At 33.0% G+C, this 27,995-nt stretch overlaps 2 protein-coding genes across 5 annotated transcripts in view; one reads left to right on the forward strand and one right to left on the reverse strand.

Moving 5' to 3' along the window:
* On the forward strand, positions 1-16,307 carry LOC306887732 (5-azacytidine-induced protein 2-like). The gene is given in 9 exon segments (XM_079445723.1): positions 1-109; positions 1,794-2,016; positions 3,180-3,296; positions 3,383-3,482; positions 4,503-4,645; positions 5,886-5,947; positions 6,420-6,550; positions 14,375-14,505; positions 14,507-16,307. Coding segments are annotated over 8 exon segments (1,062 nt in total). The 5' UTR covers positions 1-109; positions 1,794-1,800; the 3' UTR covers positions 14,669-16,307.
* LOC306887741 (COX assembly mitochondrial protein homolog) overlaps positions 6,051-27,995 on the reverse strand; it is a 23,078-nt gene continuing 1,133 nt past the window's right edge. Inside the window, exons 3-5 of one of the 4 annotated variants that reach the window (XM_079445735.1) lie at positions 21,875-21,965; positions 19,908-20,052; positions 6,051-6,573 (exon numbers count right to left, since the gene is read on the reverse strand). In XM_079445735.1, coding sequence (XP_079301861.1) covers positions 19,932-20,052; positions 21,875-21,965 — 212 coding nt within the window. In that variant the 3' untranslated portion in view covers positions 6,051-6,573; positions 19,908-19,931. Of the gene's footprint in view, positions 6,574-12,450; positions 13,048-17,555; positions 18,110-18,833; positions 20,053-21,874; positions 21,966-27,995 lie in introns of those variants that run through there. The other 3 variants (XM_079445737.1, XM_079445736.1, XM_079445734.1) reach the window with 3 other exon arrangements.

A 27,995-nucleotide genomic window follows, 5' to 3' on the forward strand; every position in this document is an offset into this window, starting at 1 on the left:
GAGCGGAGAGAAGCACTTCCTGGAGAGTGTTTGTTGTTTAGTGTGTTTTCTGTCTCGATCATGCTTTATTCTCGTCTCGGTGTCTGCTGTCCGCGCTGACTGCTGTCCGGTGAGTGCTGCTCTCATACTTCACATCAAACATCATCATAAAGCAGCATATGAGCAGAAACACGCGGATTCGGAGGAATATTCTGCTTTCTCTTCATCTCATCTCAACATTGGTTTTATTTTCATTTGCTTTCAAAGCGGTTTCTGTTTCACTTTAACCAAAGACACTAGTTTATATTCATAGTTTATATTCATATTAACATGTTATGTGTGCTAATATTGTCATATTTTACTCGATATCAGTTTTGTTAGCAATTATGATTAGTTTCATAATGCTGTACTACACAATACTATATTATAGTACTATATTACTGGAGTATATTTCATAGTTAAGGCATTATACAATTAATATATTACAAAATTATTATTATAGGCTAGATTAGGTCAGACATTTAGTCAAATGTGGCACAGCCAAACTAAAGTGTTCATAATAATATAATATAACGATGTTCTGTAGAAATAATTGTGAATGATTGTTTTTAAAAATAGTACAAATATTAATTATTAATCTGATCCATCAATATCAGCACTAACAGCCAGTATAATAATAATAATAATAATTGTGCATTAAATGTTTGACACATTACTGTAAACTCTTGTTATTGAAGCATGTTTCGGTGCGTGATATAATATTATAGTGTAACACAAATGTTTTTACATGTTCTTTAGAAATATTAATAAATGTTTTATCCATTGCTTGATGATAATACAAACAATTACAGTATTAATATTGTTCAGTGATCAGCCACAACTTTCTAAACTGATGGCCAATAATAATAAAAATATAGCTTTCATGCATAAAATGCAGCTCAAAGCACAAAACATAAAAAGTGAATTAAATCAAGAATAAAAAATATATAATACAATTAACAAGACCTAAACAAAATTGCAAATCAATAAATAAGTCACACATATTTTACTCAATATTTACTGTAATATCATGAAATTAGTTTTTTAAATTGATATATAAAAGACACTGTTTGTGTATTTGGTGGATATTGTGTATGTAATGTGACAAAATAAAATAAGTTTATATTTACATATATCTGTGTGTGTACTGCGTATATGTATTATGTATATATAAATACACACACATATATGTATATATTTAAAAATATATTTTTTGTGTATATACATACATATATTTAATATTTGTATATAATGTATATTATATGTAAACATAAGTATTTTATATATAAATCTAACCGTTTTTCCTTAATATATGCATGTATGTGTGTGTATTTATATATACATAATAAATAAACACAGTACACACACAGATATGACCCTGCAGCACAAAAGCAGTCACATTTCTCTTTTATGACAAAAATTATTAGGATATTAAGATCATGTTCCATGAAGATATTTAGTAAATTTCCTACCATAAATATATCAAAACTTCATTTTTTGATTAGTAATATGCATTGCTAAGAACTTCATTTGAACAACTTTAAAGGAGATTTTCTCAATATTTAGATTTTTTTGCTCCCTCAGATTCCAGATTTCCAAATATTGTCCGATCCTAACAAACCATACATCAATGGAAAGATTATTTATTCAGCTTTCAGATGACGTATAGATCTCAATTGACCCTTATGACTGGTTTTGTGGTCCAGGTTCACAAACGTTTATTTTGAATGCGAGTGAATGCAGGCCTAATGCGATGTGTTTGGACTGCTCCTCAGCTCTGGTATGGAGTCTCCAGCGGTGGATGATGACATCTGTATCCTGAAGCATGAGACGGCGTATGGGCCGCCCGAGAGCCCCGTGTCCATGTGCTCTGGAGACGAGTCGGTGGCGTCTCACTTCGCTCTGGTCACCGCCTACGAGGACATCAAGAAGAGACTCCGAGACACGGAGAAGGAGAACGGCCTGCTGCGCCGGAGAGTCAAGCAGCTGGAGGACAAGGTCTGTCTCGCTGTCAAGCTTTGTGATGAAACACGTCTGTGGAGCCAGTGATTAGAGTTAGAAACTGAGGAGAGAGAAGCATTTACACGAGCTATTCACAGAATCTGTTTTGCTGTGGAGTGTATCGCATTTTTGAACGATTAAATAATTATAATATTATTAAATAGATAAATATCATGGCATTACGTATTTTTATTATTATTGAAACATTGAATATGCTATTATTAAAAATTCTTACATGATTAAAATAGCTATAGTTGTATTATTAAAATAATTGTTATTATACTATTATAAATTATGCTGCTAAAATATTACAAATTATATTTTCAATGATTTAACTATTACATTATTAAATGTCACTAGTAAAATATTAAATATTTTATTATTGAAATAATAATCAGAATTATTCCTATTAATATTATCAAATTATTTTATTGTATAAATTATGAAATATCACTAGTAAAATATAAAAAAAGCATTATTATGTTAGTTTATTAAATGTTAGTAGTAAAATGTTAAAATTACTATATTGTGGAATTATTAAAGTACTTTTATTAATTAAAACATTATTATATTGTTCAGTTATTGAATTATTTTTATTAAATCTTACTGGTAAAATATTTATTTTTATTGTTGAATTGTTACATTTTTATGATTAAATATGACTATTTTGTCAGATTTAATTATTTTAGCATTAAATGTTACTTGTTAAATATTAAATAATATATTGAATTATTACATTATTGTATATTATTAAATGGTACTAGTAAATTATTAAGTATTACTATATTGTTGAATTATTAAATTACTTTTATTATGTGAAATTATTAAATGTTACTAATAAAATATTAAATATTTTATTGTTGAGTTATCAAAATATTTTATATTATTAAATGTCACTAGTAAATATTACTAGTAAAATACCATAAAACGGAGTTCAAATATTTATTTATTTAGTTAAGCAAAAGTTGACATGTTTGGAGCCAGTGATCACAAGGGTCTGAAAACTGAAATATAAAGCTGGAATTATTATAAAGCATGTTCAAGCATTTATGTGGATCATTCACTAAAAGATGTTTATTCCTGCTGTGATGTGTTTAAATCATCTGTTTTGCATTGATTCGGCTCTCAGGCTTTCAGTGGTTTTGTGTGTTTTTCCACAGCATTTCCGTCCTGAAGCGCCTCCGTCTGAAGGACCACAGTACATGAACAAAGCCTTCAGTGCGTACCGCGGTATCTACATGGAGAAGGAGGACTTACAGACGGAGCTCAATAAAGTGGTACTTCAGCTGCTCAGCCTCCTCATGTTTGATAGTCAAACCCTCACGAGTGCAGATAATAAACTTATTCCTGCCTTTTCTTCCAGAAAAAAGAGAAGCTGGATTTAGAGAGGATTCTGACGGAGCAGCTGCAGGCCAAAGAGCTGGAGCTTCTGCAGCTCCGATCAGAGATGGAGACGAGCCAAGGTGACGTTTCGCCTTTAATCTCGCTTTATTGAGTCAATAGAACACAATCACGAGTGTTTCTGAAGAGCATACTGTACAAAATCCCTGGATAATGTAGCTGCAAATGCTTTCTGTATTATCCATTTATTAAATAATAGTACATTTTAAGTGATTAAGTAGTAGTATTAAATATTTCTTATATTATTAAATTACTAAATTATTTTATGTGATTAAATGTTACTAGTAAAATATTAAATATTCTTTGTAAAATATAGTAAAAAATTAAGTTAAAATAATTAAGGTATGTTTTTTGCACTGTTTCTCAATAAATTAAATTATATTAAATTAAGTATTATTCAGTTATCATCAACTATTATTGCAATATTAAGGTATATCATGTTATTAGATTGTTGAATTAATAAATTATTTCTATATTATGAACTGTTACTAGTAAAATATTAAATATTTGTTGTAAAATAGGGTAGGAATTAGGTGATGTTTCCCAGTAAATGCATAAAATTAGTAAAAAGGTATAAAAAAAATCAATTTAAAATGATTAAAATTAAATGTTATTATTTTTAATTAAATATTATTACATGATTAAAGTATTAAATATTATGTTGTTGACTTATTAAATTATTGTTGTTAGTAAAATAAATGTTGTTGAATTATTAAATTATTAAGAGTGGCTAGTAAAAACGTTATGTTGTGAATTGTTAATTAAATTTTATATGTTACTAGTAAAATAATATTAAAGTATTAATACTAGTAAAAAACCTAGTTTAAATAACTAACTTTCTCAGCAAATGAACACAAAAATTATACTTAATCATTTTTATTCTGGTATAGCCATGCATAAAACCGTAACGATCTAGCCAAATACATTTTTACTAAAGTACTTTAAAATGAAATATGACATATTGAGGCTGTGATGACGTCGACAAATTATTAACACATAGTATATTGTGTATATTCAGTATGGCCTGTTGCACTGAATATTGCAGTTCAGCAGTTGGTATAATGCTGTGTTTCTCCTGTCAGTGATGAAGAGTCTGACGGATACGACCGATTACTGGCAGGTGGACAGACGCGGCAGTGAAATGAAGATCCACTCTCTGCATGAGCAGCTGGAGCGCTTACAGTTAGAGAACGATGCACTGCACAAGCTCTGCAGGGCCGGACAGGTGCGTCTCCACCCCTGCGCTACACCCGTGTTACACACCCGCTACAACTACCCAACAATACCCTACACTACACCTGCACTACACCCTTGTTACACACACACACACACACTACTCCTCCACTACACCCGTTACACACACACTACACCTCCACTACACCTACCCTACACCCCCGCTATACGTGTTACACACCCGCTACAACTACCCTACAATACCCTATGCTACACCCTTGTTACACCTGCACTACACCTGTTACACACACGCTATTCCTCCACTACACCTGTTACACACACGCTACGCCTGCACTACACTTACCCTACACCTCTGCTACACCTGTTACACGCCCACTACACCTGCACTACACCTACCCTACACCCCTGATGCACCTGTTACACACCCCCTACACCTGCACTACACCCCTGCTAACCCTGTGTTACACACCTGCTACACCTGCACTACACCCCTGCTAACCCTGTTACACACCTGCTACACCTGCACTACAGTTGTGTTACACCACCGCTACACCTGCACTACACCCCTGCTAACCCTGTGTTACACACCTGCTACACCTGCACTACAGTTGTGATACACCTCCACTACACCTGCACTACATCTGTTACACCACCGCTACGCCTGCACTACACCTACTCTACACCCCTGCTAAACCTGTCACCCCCCACACACCTGCACTACACCTATCTTACTCCCCTGCTACACCTACTCTACACCCCTGCTAAACCTGTCACCCCCCCACACACCTGCACTACACCTATCTTACTCCCCTGCTACACCTGCGCTACACCTTCGCTCATGGCTGATCAGACTTTCAGAGCAGGTTTTTGTCATGCCAACATCAAAGTTTGTCTCACCAACAAATCGCATGATGAAAAGTCTAATTCATGTTTGCAGCTGAAACAGGCACGTCACATGCTGAATTTAATGTCAAGCTTTATTATTTAATAAAATATATATAATATAAATAAATATAATAAAATATATATAATAAAATATAACAAGTTGCAAATGTATATTTAAAATAATACATTATGTACATTTATTTGTATCTTAATATATATATATATATAAAATAAATTTATTTTACGTTTTTATGAATACAATTTATTTTAAATAAAGTGTAACATTGTAAATAAATGGCTCATATTTATATATAAAATAATGTTTTTTTTATATATACATTTTATTATTTAAAATAACACGTGTCATGGTACTCTTCTCTTTACAGGATGTTTCTGAAAACTGTGTAGTTGATGAAGATCAGTCTCATGAAGTTTTGACAGACGTCAGGTATTTATGACATTAATTTTTGCAGATTTTTTTCCTGTTTTATGGTGTTTGCCGTGCTGCAGGTGTCCACTAGAGGGGGTGATTGTAACAAAAATGAGATGATCAACGAAATGACATTTATCATTCAAAAAATGGGCACATATTTCATTTTCACCAATGTAACTCAAGGGAGGGCTTCCTACAATTATAGAAACACTTTTTTCTTTCTATATTTCTTGGCATTTTTATAGTGAAGACATACACTTCCAGTCAAAAGTTTTTTTTTTTTTTTTTTTTTTAAGTATTTCTTAAATATTTCATATGTATAGTAAAACCTGTTATATAACTAACTAAAATAAAAAATAAAAACTATATAGACATTTGTAAATAACCCTTACATACACAAGCATGCTGCATCACGTTAACAATAGCTCAACTTAAAAAGCATAAAGGTGAGTATTATTAGTAAAAGCTTGATTTGTGTTGTGTTTAGGGCGATGGACATCGTTCGGTCGTATCAGGACGTCCTCAGTGAAGTGTCCCGTTTGCAGTCGGCCGTTCGGTCTCAGACGGAGCTGGTGAGGAAGATGAGAGACAGACCAGCACTGCCCGTCTTCAGACGAGGTGAGCTCACCAGCGCTCTTACACTGACATAAGAACAAGCAGAGAACTTCTGTTAGTCATTGAAGCTTTCTGCAGCAGAATAACAATATCAGAATGAGCTTTATCACCAGGTATGTTTATTATACGAGGAATTCTATTCGTGACAAACTTCCACAGTGTGACAGGATAATAAAAGGATAAAAGTAGAACAGGTAAATAGGGAATACAAATATACAAATTGACAATTTTGTATGTACAGGTATATTATGCGCAAATTCGAAATGTAAACTAAGTATGTGTGTTAGATAAATAAATGCATAAGTAGTAGATTTAATCACATGCAGATTAAAAGTTTGTTTACATAATCTATATGTGTGTACTGTGTATATTTATTATGTATAAATACACACATACATAGTATATATTTTGAAAATATTTACATGTCTATATTTATATTCATATAATTTATATTATAGATAAATCTATTTAATGTATAAAAATATATTTTTCTGAAATATATACATGCATGTGTGTATTTATATATACATAATAAATATAAACCGTACACACACATATTATGTAAACAAACTTTTAATCGCGATTAATGTGTGTTAATGTGCACTTATACATTTATTTATCTAAAATAGTATAAAATATATAAAATAGTTTTTTGCTTCTGCCACAGAATAAAGAACTGAATGTAATTGTGTCTTTTTATCTCTCAGTTTTGACATTTTTTCAGTTTATGTCTTCCAATTTGGATGTTTCTTCTCATTAGTTTCGTAGTTGTAAATCATAAACTTTGTGAGTTTAGATCTCATAATTCTTCATTTTTCTTGCATTTTTGTTTTTTATTTTTTTCCCACCACGGAATAAAAAAAATAAGGAAATTATCCCAAAATTATCTCACAATTTGAATGTTTCTTCTGAGAATTGTTTTATATTTTCCAATTGTAAGATATAAACTTGTAATTGCAACTTTTTATCTCACAATCCAGTTATTTTCTTTTCTCAGAGTTGTGAGTTTATATCTTGCAATTTTAAGTACATTTGTAATCGTGATTACTTAATACTTCAGATTTTTTTTATCCTCAGAATTTGTTTAGAAGTTAATATCTTGCAATTCTATTTTTTTTTTTACGCCAAAAAATGTTATAGGCAATTTTTTTATTATTTTTTTTTTATCTCACAATTCAGATTTATCTTTTGAGAACTGTGCGTTTATATTGTACGACAGCGTTTTAGTGCCACGTTAAAAAAATTGTCTAAGTACTACGAGAATAAAGGCAAGAGTTAATTTTAAGGACTCACAGGAACAGCTTAATATTAAGAATATGATATTTATTAACAGACTGAACAGGAACTGTTTGTCTTGACATCAGCTCACACACTCAATCCACCTTCCTTTGGGGGGCGCTGTAGCTCTCTTATTTAACTCTTTAATACACTATAAACATATGTGGGATTATTAGCAGAAATCATACCATGTGCCATACTCGCGGGGACAGTATGCTTGAAAATAATATAGTGCTTTGTTGTTTTCAATATAAGCTTTCAAATTCCGTCATTTTTATCACAAAATACAAATTATATGTTTTTCCTCTATTTCAAGTTTATAGCAAAATATAAACGTGAAGGAAAATCAGAAGGCATGAAAAAAGAGTACTATAGCCTAATTTATAATGAAAATAATGTCTCGTTATTGTAATCGGAAAGATGATTGACTCACTTAAACTGAAGCGAATACAGCGATCTGTGATGCCACATTAAAGAGCATGAAAAAACACATTATTGTAAGATACAGGTGCATCTCAAAAAACTAGAATGTCGTGGAACAGTTCATTTATTTCAGTAATTCAACTCAAATTGTGAAACTCGTGTATTAAATAAATTCAATGCACACAGACTGAAGGAGTTTAAGTCTTTGGTTCTCTTAATTGTGATGATTTAGGCTCATATTTAACAAATACCCACCAATTCACGATCTCAACAAATTAGAATACTTCATAAGACTATTAAAAAAAACATTTTTAGTGAATTGTTGGCCTTCTGGAAAGTATGTTTATTTACTGTATATGCACTCAATACTTGGTAGAGGCTCCTTTTGCTTCAATTACTGCATCGATGCAGTGTGGCATGGAGGTGATCAGCCTGTGGCACTGCTCAGGTGTAATGGAAGCCCAGGTTGCTTTGATAGCGGCCTCCAGGTCATCTGCATTGTTGGGTCTGGTGTCTCTCATCTTCCTCTTGACAATATCCCATAGATTCTCTGTGGGGTTCAGGTCAGGCGAGTTTGCTGGCCAATCAAGCACAGTAACACCATGGTCATTGAACCAGCTTTTGGTACCTTTGGCAGTGTGGGCAGGTGCCAAGTCCTGCTGGAAAATGAAAGCAGCATCTCCATAAAGCTTGTCAGCAGAAGAAAGCATGAAGTGCTCTAAAATTTCCTGGTAGATGGCTGCGTTGACTGTGGACTTCAGAAAACACAGTGGACCAACACCAGCAGATGACATGCAGCCCAAATCATCTCTGACTGTGGAAACTTCACACTGGACTTCAAGCAACATGGATTCTGTGCCTCTCCACTCTTCCTCCAGACTCCAGACCTTGATTTCCAAATGAAATGCAAAATGTACTTTCATCTGAAAAGAGGACTTTGGAGCACTGAGCAACAGTCCAGTTCTTTTTCTCCACAGCCCAGGTAAGACGCTTCTGACATTGTCTCTGGTTCAGAAGTGGCTTGGTAGCTCTTTTCCTGAAGACGTCTGAGCGTGGAGACTCTTGATGCACTGACTCCAGCTTCAGTCCACTCCTTGTGAAGCTCTCACAAGTGTTTGAATCAGCTTTGCTTGACAGTATTCTCAAGCTTGCAGTCATCCCTGTTGCTTGTGCACCTTTTCCTACCCAAATTCTTCCTTCCAGTCAACTTTGCATTTAATATGCTTTGATACAGCACTCTGTAAACAGCCACAGCTTTCAGTAATGACCCTCTGTGACTTACCCTCTTTGTGGAGGGCGTCAATGTTCATCTTCTGGATCATTGCCAAGTCAGCAGTCTTCTCCATTATTGTGGTTTCAAAGAACAAGAGATATCCTGAATTTATACTGTAGAGATGGTTATTAATTGAAACTCAAATGTAAATATTCTAATATTTTGAGATACTGATTTTTGACTTTCATGAGCTGTAAGCTATAATCATCAAAATTAATAAAAAAAACTTGTGAAATGTTTTACTTTGCATGCAATGAATCTAAAATATATGAAAGTTTAACTTTTTTAAATAACTTACAAGAAAAAATGTTTTTCACGACAAAGATTTCACAATATAAAAAGTCTACACATTATATTCTTGAAACATTTAGACTTTATTCTCTTAATTTTGACTTTATTCTCGTAATTTCGTCTTTATTCTCGTAATTTTGTCTTTATTCTCGTAATTTCGTCTTTATTCTCGTAATTTTGTCTTTATTCTCGTAATTTCGTCTTTATTCTCGTAATTTCGTCTTTATTCTCGTAATTTTGTCTTTATTCTCGTAATTTCGTCTTTATTCTCGTAATTTTGTCTTTATTCTCGTAATTTCGTCTTTATTCTCGTAATTTCGTCTTTATTCTCGTAATTTTGTCTTTATTCTCGTAATTTCGTCTTTATTCTCGTAATTTTGTCTTCATTCTTGTAATTTCGTCTTTATTCTCGTAATTTTGTCTTCATTCTCGTAATTTTGTCTTCATTCTTGTAATTTCGTCTTTATTCTCGTAATTTTGTCTTCATTCTTGTAATTTCGTCTTTATTCTCGTAATTTTGTCTTCATTCTCGTAATTTTGTCTTCATTCTTGTAATTTTGTCTTCATTCTCGTAATTTTGTCTTCATTCTTGTAATTTTGTCTTCATTCTCGTAATTTTGTCTTTATTCTCGTAATTTTGTCTTCATTCTCGTAATTTTGTCTTTATTCTCGTAATTTTGTCTTTATTCTCGTAATTTCGTCTTTATTCTCGTAATTTCGTCTTTATTCTCGTAATTTTGTCTTTATTCTCGTAATTTCGTCTTTATTCTCGTAATTTCGTCTTTATTCTCGTAATTTTGTCTTTATTCTCGTAATTTCGTCTTTATTCTCGTAATTTTGTCTTCATTCTTGTAATTTCGTCTTTATTCTCGTAATTTTGTCTTCATTCTTGTAATTTCGTCTTTATTCTCGTAATTTTGTCTTCATTCTTGTAATTTCGTCTTTATTCTCGTAATTTTGTCTTCATTCTCGTAATTTTGTCTTCATTCTCGTAATTTTGTCTTTATTCTCGTAATTTTGTCTTTATTCTCGTAATTTCGTCTTTATTCTCGTAATTTTGTCTTTATTCTCGTAATTTCGTCTTTATTCTCGTAATTTCGTCTTTATTCTCGTAATTTTGTCTTTATTCTCGTAATTTCGTCTTTATTCTCGTAATTTTGTCTTCATTCTTGTAATTTCGTCTTTATTCTCGTAATTTTGTCTTCATTCTTGTAATTTCGTCTTTATTCTCGTAATTTTGTCTTCATTCTTGTAATTTCGTCTTTATTCTCGTAATTTTGTCTTCATTCTCGTAATTTTGTCTTCATTCTTGTAATTTCGTCTTTATTCTCGTAATTTTGTCTTCATTCTTGTAATTTCGTCTTTATTCTCGTAATTTTGTCTTCATTCTCGTAATTTTGTCTTCATTCTTGTAATTTTGTCTTCATTCTCGTAATTTTGTCTTCATTCTTGTAATTTTGTCTTCATTCTCGTAATTTTGTCTTTATTCTCGTAATTTTGTCTTCATTCTCGTAATTTTGTCTTTATTCTTGTAATTTTGTCTTCATTCTTGTAATTTTGTCTTCATTCTCGTAATTTTGTCTTTATTCTCGTAATTTTGTCTTTATTCTCGTAATTTTCTTCATTCTCGTAATTTTGTCTTTATTCTCGTAATTTTGTCTTTATTCTCGTAATTTTCTTCATTCTCGTAATTTTGTCTTTATTCTCGTAATTTCGTCGTTATTCTCGTAATTTCGTCTTTATTCTCGTAATTTTGTCTTCATTCTTGTAATTTCGTCTTTATTCTCGTAATTTTGTCTTCATTCTTCTAATTTCGTCTTTATTCTCGTAATTTCGTCTTTATTCTCGTAATTTCGTCTTTATTCTCGTAATTTTGTCTTCATTCTCGTAATTTTGTCTTTATTCTCGTAATTTCGTCTTTATTCTCGTAATTTTGTCTTCATTCTTGTAATTTCGTCTTTATTCTCATAATTTTGTCTTTATTCTCGTAATTTTGTCTTCATTCTCGTAATTTTGTCTTCATTCTCGTAATTTTGACTGCATTCTTGAAACATTTCCACTTCATTCTCGAAAAATTTCCACTTCTCGTAATTTTGTCTTTATTCTTGTAATTTCGTCTTTATTCTCGAAACATTTCGACTTTATTCTCGTAATCTTAGATTTTTATTTTTTAACGTGGCACTAAAACGCCATCATATTGCAATTGTCCTTTTCTTACACTTTTTTTTTTCAGCCACAGAATTGAAAAAAATGAAAGGTTATTGCAACTTTCATCTCATAATTGACTTTTTTCTCAAAGTTGCAAGTTAACAGTTCTAGAAACTTGTAATTTCTGAGTCAGACTCGTAACCATATAAACTCAGAATTGCAATTTATTATAATTATGTATTTTGAATGGTAGTGTATCAAACTTTTTGAATGGTAGTGTATCACGGTTTCCTTATAATATTTGGCAGCACAACTGTTTTCAACATTAATAATAATAATAATGTTTCTTGAGCAGCAAATCTCCTTTCAAAAACATGATCTTCAATCATTCCAAACTTTTATAGAATAGTGTATCTATAATATCGGTAGCATATCGGTAAAAGGATGAAAAGTATAAGGCAGGATGATATACATACATCACACACCTGAGCTATTAAACAAAGGCCATTTTAATGCACTTTTCAGACTTCAAGAATAAACACTTCTGCTATCTGTCTGTATTGATTTGCACAAGTCACATCACAAGATCATTTAACTACATGTGTTGTAGATTCAGTGTGAGGTCAGCGCTTTATATTACTGTCATCGTGTGTGTGTGTGTGTGTGTGTGCTTCTCGTCTGTCTGGGATTGTTGGTAGTCTCTGTGTGTCGCAGAGGAAAAGCAAGAGGTGCAAATTAGAATGAGTGCTAAAAATGAGGAAGAGCTCCATGTTTATTTCATTGAATGTGGAGACGGCGGGCGGCGGCGTGAGGAAATGTGTCTTTTCTTTAAGATATAGCCCTTATATTCCTCTGAGAGATCAGCAACATAATCAGTTTTCAAATGAGCCCCTGGTTGTTTCTTGAGATGAGAAGCAGAGAGTTAGTGATGTGTGTGAATCTGTGCGTCTCCGAGGAGCGGCCGCAGTAATGCATGCCGTGTTTATGTTACTGCACTCGCCATCTGTGCTGGTAAAAATAGTGCTCGCTCTCACTGGTGATCTGGTTTGATTTCAATCTTTATAGCCAGGTGAGTCTTCATCATCAACTACAAGAAAAGAAGAAATTATGTTTCACTAAACAAATTTAAGCCTGTTTTGAGGCATAATCAATTTTACATAATCTATTATTTTATGTATATAAAATAGTAAATTTTTAATTAGTTATATATTATTTAAATGTATTTATCTTTTAATCTGTTTTAAATAAAGTAAAAAAGATAATTGATTCATATTGTAATCTATATATATATAGATATGTTAGCTATATAGCTAATAGCTTATATAAACAAAATAAAAATTTGTGTGTATATATTTACGTCATTTACATAATCTATTATTTTTTCACATTACAGTATACATGTAAAATAAACTACTTTTTATTAAAATCAACTTTTTAAATTTTATTTATATATATATATATATGTGTGTAAACAAAGTATTTTACATTTTATATGTACATTTTGATATAAGATATATATATATATTAATATATTTTTGTTATGTGCATCATCTATTGTTTTCTCACATTACAGTATACATATAAAATAATATATATAAAAAAGACTTCATTTATGTAATCTATTATTTTCTATTATGTATATTATAAGGTACAATGTATATGTAGGAGGAAATAATAGATTATATATATATATATATATATATATAATACAAAAAGGATAAATAATAAATAAAGTGAAGATATATAACAATATTGATGTATAAATGATCTTTCCATTGATGTATGGTTTGTCAGGATCGGACAATATTTGAAAATCTGGAATCTGAGGGAGCAAAAAAATCTAAATATTGAGAAAATCTCCTTTAAAGTTGTTCAAATGAAGTTCTTAGCAATGCATATTACTAATCAAAAATGAAGTTTTGATACATTTATGGTAGGAAATTTACTAAATATCTTCATGGAACATGATCTTTACTTATTCTTGATCCATACAATGTATTGTTGGTTATTGCTACAAATATACCTGTGTTACTCATGACTGCTTTTGTGCTCCAGGGTCGCACACACACACACACACACACACACATACATAGATAGATAGATAGATAGATAGATAGATAGATACAAACCTATAATTTAAACTAATGTATAAAAGACATAATTATGAAAATATGTAAATGTGTTATATAAATCAAATTATTTATTGAACATATATAAAATAAACAATTGTGTGTGTGTTTATTATTTTAGATATCATGCTACTACTACCTAAAATGCTCATTGTACTTTGCATGTTTTGATATCAGTTAGTCAGGCTGTTGTGAGTGCACTCAGTAGGCAGCATGTTTTGAAGCTGTAGTGTATTTGTGGGAGTTTCTGAGTTGTGTAATAAATCCAGAGACTGTCGGTTTCAGCTGCTTCAACTGTTCCAGTGCAGTGCCTGGATGATGTGCAGAGGAGCAGCGTCCCTCGTCCTCCCAGCGCGCCTCCGCTGGCCTCGGCCCCCGACGGCCCCCAGGAGCCCTGGCCCATGCCACGTCCGGCCCCCGCTGGGGAGCCCCGGCCTGCGGCTCAATCCCCCTCTGCGCATGAGCTCGCTGGACGACAGCTCCTGGTCCTTCCCCAGCCCTCCCCGACTCAGCGATGCTCTGTTCTGGGACCAAACCAAGCCCAAGAGCCCCGCCGGCGACTGGGCCCAACCCTACTGAATCCCGGCCCCGGCCCTCCACACCTTGCCTGCCTTAACACACACATCCCTCTCTGGATGATCCCGGATGAGCAAATACCTCGAGCAGACTGGGACGGAGAAACCCTTGAGCGGACGCGTTTCTGACTAGGGTTGGGTATCGTTTGGATTTTATTCATTCCGATTAATTCTCATCGATTCCCAGTTTCAATTCCAAAAATGAAGTCAAACATTTAGATATCAAACATATATTTGACCCTGGACCCCAAAATCAGTCAAAAGGGCCAACTATTTGAAAGTGAGATTTATCCATCATCTAAAAGCAGAATAAATAATCTTTCCATTGATGTATGGTTTGTTATGATCGGGCAATATTAGAAAATCTGGAATCTGAGGGAGCAAAAAAATCTAAATATTGAGAAAATCACCTTTAAAGTTGTTCAAATGAAGAACTTAGCAATGCATATTACTAATCACAAATGAAGTTTTGATATATTTACGGTAGGAAATTTACTAAATATCTTCATGGAACATGATCTTAATATCTTAATGATTTTTGTCATAAAAGAGAAATGTATAATTTTGAGCCACACAATGTATTGTTGGCTATTGCTACAAATATACCTGTGTTACTGATGACTGCTTCTGTGCTGCAGGGTCAGATATATTTGCAAAAACTGGACTTGATTAAGAGTTGTTTGTGTGCAAAATAGAGCTGCATGATTCTGGATAAATTGCAACTCTTAAATGGAGGTTGTGGTTGTCTCACAATTCTGAAGAAAAAAACTTTAGACAACTAAAAATCTCTTGGAATTTATGAATGGAATGATTCAATGACTCACTCAAGGTTGACTTGTTTCATTACTGAATGAATCAATGTTTTTGAATGAATCTCTTGAATGAATGATTCAAAGAAAAATACATTTTTAACAGCACCTTTACGCCACCTTAAAAAAAAAAAAAAGATGCACACACAGGAATTGATACTATTTTGATCGATTTGAAGTATCCGATTCTGGAATTGGAATTGATTTTGGATTCCCAACCCTATTCCTGACCTAAAATTGTGATTCACTGTCTCCTATAGGCTTGTGTCCATCTCCTGGGTCGAGTCGATCCTATTAAGCGTTACGGATCCTGTCTTGTATTTATGAATGTGTAAAGGGAAGGTTTTAGTAGCTCAAGCACTCCTCGAAGGTTGTTTCTTTAGAAACACATCTGTCGTGTGTTGATGCCCGTACCATACTGCTGTTCAAATCAGAGAAAACTATGTTTTAGTGTTTAGATTTAGTCAATAAGCGATCTGTAGGCGGCAGGTGTGTATGTGCAAGTTATTTAGCTTTAAACAGGGTCTCACAGTCAGCCTGGAAATTTCTCTGTTAAAGAGTCTTTCTGTAGTAAATGATTTGCTCTTTTTAGGGTCCAAGCACTTGTTGTATCCGTTAGTTTTCATATTCTTTCTTCTTCCGCTATGGAAGTCTTGTGGGAAAGATGTGAAATTTGGCACAAAGATAGAGGACAGTCTCAACATTAATCACACTAAGTTTGGAGTCTCTAACTCAAACCAACAGCTCAAATTTGCACTCGTGTTTATGCTAATCATTTTTGAATAAAAGGCCTAGAAACATTTGTTTTTCTTTGAAAAAATCAATTTCTCAGAATTCCTCAAAAAAAAAAAAAAATCCTCCGATTTCTTGGCTCATGCCGATTTGATTGCACCATATGAAGTAATTTTGGAAATTTTCCCACCGTTTTGAGTATTTTGAAAGATCTTCTTCTTTTCTAACTCGTCTTAGGCCATTGCTCCAATTTTCACGAAGTTTGTACCTGATCATCTTCAGACCAAGTCGACAAAACGTTATGATTTATTAGTAAACCGTTCTAAAATAACGTGTGAACGAGTTTCACGAAGAGCATGCCAAAATGGACGTGAGGCTGTATCTTCACCACGCTTTAGCATATTTAAACCAAACTTGGTGTTATAACAACAATGATCTGAGGTTACCTGCACAGTTTTTGCAGGGCGCCGCCTAGTGGACAGGAGTTTTTATTTTTGATTATAACTTCTGAACGTTTTGGCCAAAAATCACAAGACTTTTTTACTTTCATGACAACATACCAAATTGAGAGATACCCAGTATACCCATATCACCTATTGTGAATTTTATCGTAAAATACTGGGGGGTTTTTTACGAATGCATTGGTGTGTTCATGAAGTCATCGTTATCATGACCTGAAGGTACTCAGAAAGCTTTGGGCAATTATAATATAATTTAAATTTTTTTTATTAACTTTTGAATAGTTTTGCCTACTGGTCTTGATAGATTTCTTAGATTATGCTGAGAACGTTTATACCATAATTGGCCGAACTTCCTGTCCGCCATATTCAATTCCTCTGAAAAAAATTTTTTGTACTCCTCCTAGACCAATGGTCTGATTTTCACCAAATTCTAGTCAGATCATCTTCAGGTTGTGCTGGCAAAAGCTTATGGATTTTGTGTCGATAGACAGAATGGTTTTCGTTTACCGCATTAACGAATTTGCTGGCATCTTGCCAAACTGCATCTGAGGCTGTATCTCTGCAAAGCTTCGGCATACTGACACCAAATGTTGTGTGTCATTGTCACCTCACACTGACTATGCCACATCAATTTGATAACCTAGTGGTCAAAAGTGATAAACCTCTAAATCATATTACTAGTGATTGCATTTAATTTTTTTTCAGCTATGTTGACTGACATTCTCTTAAAATGTCTTTAATCACTTGTTGCGTTTGATCTGATGCTCGCTGCCTTGCTTAGCTCCTCATTCCACGTTGTATTTGTAATTCTCGCAATTCTTGAAAAATCAGAAACTAAAGCTGTGGGAACCCTGTTTAAAGTCCACATGAAACAAGCCATTTTACTTCTGTAATCCGATGAGTATTTATTAAGAAAATTGGATTTTATTAATCAGAAATCGATCAAATCTGATTGGGTTTCTTCTAAATTTTCCGTGTTGATGAATGATTACAAAAACAATGTTTCTTTTTTTTCTTTATAATAATGCGCACTGATGCATCATTTAAAGTAATTTTTGCATTCAAAGATGTTTCTAAATCTATACAAATCTGAGATGTTAAAGGCATTAATAATGTGCAGAGACACAAGCAGCCTGTGTTTCTAAAGACGGACGAGGGTTTGTCACAGATCACAGTAAAACGTTTCATCTTGATACCAACTGCATTCTGTCATGTTCAAAGAAATGTGAAGCACAAAGATGATGAAAAATCGATTGTATGTGTATATAAACTTATAATAGTGCTACAGGCCAGACTTTGTGTTTAAAAGCTTGTAATGCATTTGCCGATTTGATTTGACAGCGGTCATGTGACCACAATCCTCATCACGGAGAGCCAATCCGCAGATGGACTCTGGAAACCTCTGATTTGACATGAAACATGCTCGGCTCTACTGCGACAGATCTGTGAACCAAAATGCAATGTACAGTAGATTATTTTTAGGATTATTAATCCTGAAAAGTTTGAAATTATTCAATAAATGAATTAATGTGAACGTTTAGTTTAAGGGTGAAGGTTATTAAAAGGTCTGATGTGATGTTACTGTATCTGTGGAGGGTTGAGATGTGATTCTGTGATGATAACTTATGTAATTATTGTAACTTTGCATTTGAAGGATGAATATATTAATTGTATCTGATGCTCTTATGACCTTCAGCACCAACAAACTATTATTTTTGAGTGTTAGATTGTTTCTTGTCTCATATTCATATGGCACACGGTTTATTAAACGATCCGTATAACATCTGCATCTGTATAATCCAGATGAATATTTCAAGCTTTTATGGGGATCACATTTTCATAAACAATTAACGTTAATAATTATATATATGGCTTCATTATCATTATACTATTTTCAGGAAGGTTATAAATGAATACTTTCAAGGATGCATTAAGCAATTTAAGACATTTATAATGTTCAAAAAGGTTTCTATTTCAAATAAATGCTGTTTATCTGTGAATCCTAAATAAAATGTATCACGGTTTCCACAAAAATATTGTGCAGCACAACTGTGTTCAACATTGATAATAATCAGAAATGTTTGTTGAGCAGTAAATCAGTATATTATAATGATTTCTGAAGATCATGTGACACTGAAGACTGCAGTAATGATGCTGAAAATACAGCTGCACATCACAGGAATATATTATACATTCAAATAGAAAACAGTTATATATAGTGTATAAATGTTTTACAATTTTTGTTACTGTACTTTTGATCAAATAAATGCAGCCTCGGTGAGCAGAACAGACTTCTTAAAAACATTAAATCTTACTGACCTCAAATTTTATATATATATGACCCTGGAGCACAAAACCAGTCATAAGTGTCCATTTTTTTTAAATTGAGATTTATGCATCATCTGAAAGCTGAATAAATAATCTTTCCATTGATGTATGGTTTGTTAGGATAGGACAATATCTGAAAATCTGGAATCTGAGGGAGCAAAAAAATCTAAATATTGAGAAAATCTCCTTTAAAGTTGTTCAAATGAAGTTCTTAGCAATGCATATTACTAATCAAAAATGAAGTTTAGATATATTTACTGTAGGAAATTTACTAAATATCTTCATGGAACATGATCTTAATATCCTAATGATTTTTGTCATAAAAGAGAAATGTATAATTTTGATCCATACAATGTATTGTTGTCTATTGCTACAAATATACCTGTGTTACTCATGACTGCTTTTGTGCTGCAGGGACACACATATATATATATATATGTTTAACATATTTGATCAAACGTTCACAATATCACCAGTTCTTTATATGATTATATTTTGAATTAAAATAATAAAGTGTTGCTACAGTGCTAGACACTCAACTACAGAAAGTGAACACTCGTTCAATTAGAACCTCCAGGAATAACTTGATTTCCTGAATCTGAAGCACAAACTGATTGAAAATCATCCAAACACGAGCATCATGAATAACTCCGAGGTTGTATTTTAAAACAAAACAAACAAAAAGCAGCCGTCTGATTTGAGGTTGAGGCAGTAATTCCCCGGGGGTCGGTGGGACGATACACATCTGATGTGATTCAAAAACATTCTCTATGAATTTTTATTAGGCTTTAGGTGCCAGTGATGATTTATGAGAGCTAATCATGAATATAAACCAACAAGACATAGAGAACGTCCATCGGAGACAACAGCGTCTCCAAAAACGTCCAGAAATGATTTTCATCATCATCCTCACCGCAGTGTTCTTCATCACGTGCATCTACATGCTGGTGGGGAGCTTCTGCTTCCGGTTCTTGGCTGGAATCCCTGTCTGTACGTATTCCTGTTTCTCTCTGAGATACTCCTGTTTGCACTCTTCGAAGAACGCTGGATCCTGATAACTGAGCCAAACCACAAACAGCTTCAGAACACAACCACACATCAGAAAACACATTTCTATCCAAATTTACCTTTTTCTCATTTGATTTTCATGCCAAATTTTCTTTCTTTTTTGCAAATATCTTGAATTTTAAATTGTGAACATGAAATTACCTTAATAATATATTGTCATAAATATTTAAATATTTGTGTCTACAACTAAATATATATCATTGAAATATAAATCAATATAAACTTCAATCACAATCATTTTATGTTTTAGAACAAAGCCCAGCTAATGCTTTAATAACATAATAAAATACATAAATCACTGATAAAACATTGATTATACAAAACTGCTTTATGCTTTTTTTCTTGGAAGAATTTCAACCTGTTAATGATGCATTTTCAGAATCTCTGGATGATACACCAACTAGACTAAACACTTATACGAATCTTTGTTTCAAGATTATGATTAAATGAACCATCAAACATAATATGCATGGTCATTTATTTATTTGTTACTAATTTCATGAATGTTGAAAAATAAAAATGAAATTTTATTTAAAAATAAAAATGAAATTCTCAATTTTTATTTGATATGACCATGTGCCCAAAAAATACCAGATATTTTGAGAGACTTTGAAACATCATGAAAATAATAAAAAATAATACATTACACAAAACTAATGACTTTTAGCAATTTCAATAAGGCATTTTTAGGATCAACCAACTGGACCATTTTAACTTGATATAAAAAGATTCAGGATTTAGTTTAAATAAACCATGTTTTCAAACCTGATTTTTATGGTAGATATATTTTTGAATGAATAAATCATGAAATTATCTTTATATATTTTTGTTAAACCACCACGTGTCAACCTGAACCTTGTCATGTCAGAAAAGGCCAAAATAGCAGATATTTTAAGAAACTTCGGCACACAATTATGAAGATCTTCAACTTCAATTTGGCAGACAAAAGCTTTTCAAATATTTCATATTTTAAAACAAAGCCATTCCAATGCTTAACTAAAATAATAAAACTATGTAACAAATAGCTGATACTAAAAATAATAATAAAAAATAATTTTTCTGCAAATATTTCCGCCTGTGAATGATGCACAATGCTATTTTTTAGGATGCACCAACTAGACCAAAGGTACTTATTTAAAATGTAAAATATTACACTACATAAAATTGCTTTAAATTAGTATTTATTATTAATAATAATTATTATTATTTATTTAAAAAAATATTTTGTAATCAAATTCACTTATATTGTTTTAGAAATGTTTTAGGATCTCTGGATAAATACACCAACTAGACCAGAAATGCCCAAACCTTTTAATACAACATCAAAAAATCAACTTGATTGTGGGACGAATTTAAAATGTTTTAAAAACAACAACAAAATGTTAATTATTTTTGAAATCAAATTCTCTATATTATATTGAAATGTATATTTTAGTTTTTTTTTTTTTTTTATAATTTCAATCACATTTACTTAAATTATTTTTTACATTTCAGTTTATTCTTAACCATGCCAGTTTTTAGGATCTCTGAACCAACAGGTGCCCAAACTTTGGTGGGTGTGGGCCAGAAATAAATTATATCCAGCTATATTATAATAAAATGTATTACATGCAAAAAACTAAACAAAACGTGTATATATATCAAATTCTTTTTTTTTTTTTTTTACATTTCAGTGCCAAAAATATAAAATAGGCACAAAATGATATGATACACTACAATGTTTTTGTTTGTTTTTACGGGACCATTGTGTCTTTTTCCCCTGAAAGAGTTGATGATGAGAAGCTGTGCTGTATTGATGATGAAGAGACTCACTGCTGCGTCAGACACTGTCTCAGAGCGGCGTTCTCCTCTCGACACCGGAACACCATGAAGAAGCCGGCGTCCTTACAGCAGCGATTGAACTCTACAAACACACAACACAAGATTCTCTCTCAAAACACCTTCGACTGATTGATTGATTGATTGAATGAAGGTGTGTGAAAAGGCTGCTGCAGTTTCTGTTATCAGGGTCTGCTCCTGTCAAACATTAATTAGCTCTCCAGTGTCTCAAAGCTCACCAAACATCTCTGTCATTACTGCTTTCATCTGCATGCAGAGCAGATCCAGCAAAACCAATTCCAGAGAGCAGGAGCGTGAGACTAATCTGATACATATGAAGATCATCTGATGCATAAACATGAAGATAAAGACTCATCTGAGAGACCATCGACTCACTTCAGCTGATATTAATGTGTCTCTGTCCCTCACTACAATAAAGGGTAAAACACAGGCGGTCTCGGTCAAATCCAGAAAACAATCCTTAAGAACTGAACAGCGTTTGGCTCATTTGCAGATTGATTGGAATTTATGCTTATTTAAATATTTTAGTGAGCATTCATTACATATGTAAAATCAGGATTTCAAATCAGCTATTTTATGTGTAAATTTGATTATTGCATACAAAACAATACATAATTTTTAAATTATATAGCCTAAACAATAAAAAAATATTTGTTGACATAAAAATCTCATGCCATTTTCACAAATAAAATTTACAAGCGGCAAACGTTTTTGTTTTAACATAAAAAATTAAATAAAATATATATTTATGTCCTAAAAATACATTTACATGTATACATGTAATGTTATAAATTCATAACCGCACCTGCAAAATAAATATGGCATTAAGCGCCACATATTACTGATGAGTTATAATAATAATTTACTAAAACTAGTCACTAGTCTTGACAATATATCTTTAAGAAATATCACTATTATCATTGAATTCTGAACTGATTGCCTTTTAAAATATTAATTAAACTATTAACGTTTTATGCAAACACAGAATCCAAAATATATAAAAAGAGAGACAAAGAATTTCTGAAAAAAATGTTTCATCGGACACTATTATTGTTAAAATTTTAATAAATCGTTGCATTGTTAAAGTTAAAATTATTATTATTTTTCTGAAGGAAGACATCTTAATATCTTATAGGTTTTATATCCTTATTTTTAAGGCTCTATTCATTTACAAAGATATTTGGATCTAAATATGGCTCAAAAGAGTAAATTGTACACATTTTCAGAGGTCAAAAACCAAATGTGGGTCACTTTGCACACAGATTATAATTATTTTCTTTAAAGGGTGAAGGTCTGAAGAACAAATAATGTTTAAACTAGATATGTATCTTTTTCCTTTTGTCAAAAAATAGCATAGATCACACCTGTCCAAGTGCCATAAATATCAGTTTTCCAAAGCTGATGATATGATTATGATTTCAGGTGCTCTTTCTAAGCATACTTTTCTTGTGTAATCTTCATTTTTAAGGCCCTATATAGTTCAGTCCCAGAGATATGGGGATCTCAACGCGGCTCTGTGTCTAAATTGTTGAGTTTTACCCAATGGTGAAAAAAACCATGTAGTTCACTTTATATACAGCTGATACTTATTATATTTGAAGGGGAATGTCTGAAGAATTAATAATGTTGAAATTAGAAATGTAGCTTGTTTCCCTGTATCAAAACGACTGCATAGAACAGACTTCGCCGAGTGCTAAAAATGCACTGAAATGGTCAGGTTGAAGCGCATTAACTTGCTCTCAGCATTCTATTCGTGATTCTGTATTTGAATCAGTTTCAGGGATATTTGGAAGAAGGGATTTTGTTCATTTTAACAGCTTCTGAAGCTACCAAGAGTTCAGTATTAACTGCATGTTGCCCCCTTGAGATCCCAATATCTCTGGAATTGAACCATACGGGGCATAAAACATGAAAATTACAAAAGAACCCAGAATTTAAAATGATATTAAGACATCTCTAATAATTCTTGAGTTACAGCCATGCAAACTTTGGCACTCAGAGAGGCATGTTGTATGCAGTTGTTTTGATTGAGGGAAACGTGTTACATTTCTAATTCAACATTATATATTCTTCTTTGAATACAAAAAGTATCAGCTGTGTGCAATGTGACCAACATTTGGTTTTCAACCAATGAAAATGGGTCAAATGAAAAAATCTGGACATACAGCTGCATTGAGATCCTCATATCTCTGGAACCGAACCATTTAGGGCTTTAAAAATGAAGATACCAAAGGAGAAGTTTGCTAAGACACAATATCTAAAAGGGCATTAAGATATCTTTAACACTTCTTGAGTTACAGGCCTGCAAACTTAGGAGAAAAAAAACGTGAAATGTGCTGTTTCCCCATTATTGAATGGTCACCATTGGCACATAATGCAACAAAGGTTGCAAAAGTCAACAGATTTTACTAATAGATCTACTAATCTCTGTGTAAAAATAACATTATGATGCTGCCATCTTTCTGAAGTCATTTTAACCCCCTATAATTTGGCTCTGAATCTCAGGTGAAAATAGTCATTTTGATCCCCCTCTACAAAAAAGTGGATTACTCATTAAATATTCATCCATGCCATTTAATATTTTGGCTTTCATCACTATACATATTAGCAAAATCAAATATTAGCAAAATAAAAAAATTGAGCCGGGGAAGTTTCTGAAATGTGGTTGATTTGACACGGAATGACCCAAGTGAAAATGGTCATTTTGACCCTCCTCTACAAAACAGTGGATTACTCAGTAAATATACAACATTTAATATTTTAATAATCTTGTTTATTTTTATGTATTTCTCTCCATGCATATTTTAAGTTTTTAGCCAGAGACCTCTGGTTGAGTCAACACTGAATGACCCTAAAAGCATTCAGAGCAAGTTAATCGCATTTTGATGAAAAATTCTAAACATGATTTTCTTTGGAACAACGTAACCTTATCAATAAGTTCATGAGTGTATTAAACACAATCAATGCTCTCATGAGCGCATGTTGACTTTGCCTGATCAAAGCTCATGATCAAATGTGGCAGTTGAACATCTGAATCTCTGAGAGTAAAGTAGCTCTGCAGAATGAAGAGGCTTGTTCTCGCTGTGGTCTCAGTACGACTCCAGCCAGCGCTTTCATCAGACTGTCATGCATGTGCAGAACACGCTAACACTCGTCCCTGCAGCACTGCGGCGCAGAGGTGTGAAAGCCATGAACAAACGTCAGGAGGGGGTTTCCACACACACACACACACACACACGCGCGCGCGCGCACGCGAGGAGAAATACTCCACTACAAGAGTCACAATCACAGTCACTGAGAGCAAACACTGCCCCACACACACTCGGGTAGTATCCTCACAATTATATTCCTTCTTAGAGAAAAAAGGTATATGTAAGAATTTCCAGTCAGTATTTAGACTGTATGATAGTACTGAGACTGCTCTCATCGGAGTTACAAATGACAAATGATCATCTGATCGTGGTTGTATCTCTTTATTAGTTCTACTGGATCTTAGCGCCGCGCTCGACACTATCGATCACAACATTCTTTTAAATAGACTAGAACACTTTGTTGGCATTAGTGGAAGTGCATTAGCATGGTTCAAATCGTACTTATCTGACCGCCATCAGTTCGTAGCAGTGAATGAAGAGGTATCATATCGATCACAAGTGCAGTACGGAGTACCTCAAGGCTCAGTACTAGGGCCGTTACTGTTCACGCTTTACATGTTACCCTTGGGATATATCATTAGGAAACATGGTGTTAGCTTTCACTGTTATGCTGATGATACTCAGCTCTATGTTTCTACGTGGCCCGGCGAAACACAGCAAATTGAAAAACTAATGGAATTCATAGTTGAAAAATGTTTTATTATCGGCCAATATTCTGCCAAAATTAAAGCCTGTGAATTTGAACATCTGAAAGTGCAGAATTTAGGACATAAATATTTGTATTGTAACATATACTGTTAGATGGTTCTTGATATTCTCTCTCTCTCTCTCTATATATATATATATACACTATATTGCCAAAAGTATTGGGTCACCCCCTTCTAATGAACATGTTTGACTACTTTAGCAATTTCTATGAGCACAAATCTTAATGTTGAAGCATATAATGGTATTCTAGGGAATTGTGTGCTTCTAATTTTATAGCAACAGTTTGGACAGAACCCTTTTCTATTCTAACATGACAGTGTCTCTGTGTATAAGACACGGTTCAAAAAGACATGATTGATTGAGTCAGTGTGGAAGAACTTGACTGGTTTGCAGAAAGCCAAGTCCTGATCCCAGCTGAACACCTCCGGTGTGACTTTAAATGCAGACCCTGAGCCGAAAACTCATCACCAAACACCAATGACTTGTATAGACACTATAAGGACAAAAGTGTTGGGACACCCCCTTCTTTAAAACAGAAGAAGGCACGTCCAAAACTGTGGCAACAAAGATGGAAGCATAATTCATGTATTTACAAACTGTATTTCCATCTGTTGCAACAGTTTTGGACGTGTCTAAAATGACAGTACCCTTATGTACAAGTCACTGGTGTTTGGTGTATATGCAAGTGTATGTATATATGTATTCGTGTATCTTGTCAGTGTGTGCACTTGCTTGGCCATTTGTAGTTGATAAACAGGAAAGTGGGTCCAGCTGAATTGAAATGATCATTTGTTGGTTTGGTATAATAAAGGTTATTATACCGCGGCAGCGGTCGCAGCAGTCGTCGTGTGAAGCCCTCTTAGTGTGAAGACCATCAACTCTACCGTGCGACTCCACCAAGGGATAGTAGTATCGCTTTTTATTTAATTTTTTCATTGATATGTTTATTATTGAAATGTTGTTGTTATATGCATGTGTTAATTTTATTTAATTTCTTTATTTTCTTAAATATGTGGGTAGATAGTATTTATAGAGTTGTAACTTTTTAGTTTTAGTTACTTTTTCTTATTTGTAAGTCGCTTTGGACAAAAGCTTCTGCTAAATGACAAAAGTAAAGTAAAGTAAGTAAGTATATATATATATATATATATATATATATATATATATATATACAGTACACACACATATATTATGTACACAAAAACTTTTATTTTGGATTTATTTTGAATCGTGATTAATCGTTGCCCAGCACTAATATATATATATATATATATATATATATATATATATATATATATATACCTATTCTTAAAACAAATTCTCTCTCCTTTTTTACGGCCATGTCAGCTTCTATAGTTTAGCCAGGTTTAGTTATATAAAATTAAAACTAAAGATGTTTACGATTAATTTTCTAAACCCAGATTTGGATTTACTTGTTTAAGTCTCTAATTTGTTTTCCATAGTGTGATTTTTGGTGAATTGTATTGAATCCAGTTAGGGTCACTTTGGGTCAACGGAAAGTGTTTTTCATTGTTTCTCAGACAGACACCCATAAAGTCACCTGATGCATTATTATGTTTGTATATTTAGTACCCAACGCTCTGTTCTGAAACCTCATCAGCTGCCTTTTGAGGGATCACAGACGCTCACACACTCTCATGAGGGTTCATACGAGACAGCGAGCAGCTCACTAACTACTACATCAGAGCCAGCTGGTTTGTGACCCGTCACCCGTTTCCTGCTATTATGTGTGGAGTTTAGCTCGGTGAGAATGAGAGGAAACCCGAGCGAGATGATGTCAGGTGAGGATGAATTTGTGCAGGGGTCATGCAGGGTCAAATTTCCAAACCTCTCTTTAGATTTTCAGACCATATTTAACATACATGATTCATGCAGCATTATTTTCAGCTTTATATTTGGTATATATTATAGTCATATGTAAATATTTTTATTTTTTACGTTAATGTTCTCTAAGTGACTTTTGCATGCACACAAGAAACTTTTTTGTGCCGTTGAGAAACTATTCACATGTGCCTGCTTATGCATTACAATTTCTAGTTTTATATAACCTTTGCCCTTTGTGCATCACTGCCATCTTACTATGAATAAAAAAGAGCATGTATGCACATGAGAGATCTATTTACTTAAAAGTTGGCTTTTCTAAAATCAAGGCCTAATGTCCAATTTAACATGCAGCAGCAGAAATACCATGACACAAAATGGGCTGATGGCAT

Source organism: Barbus barbus (assembly GCF_936440315.1).
Source record: "Barbus barbus genome assembly, chromosome: 21".
NCBI lineage: Eukaryota > Metazoa > Chordata > Actinopteri > Cypriniformes > Cyprinidae > Barbus > Barbus barbus.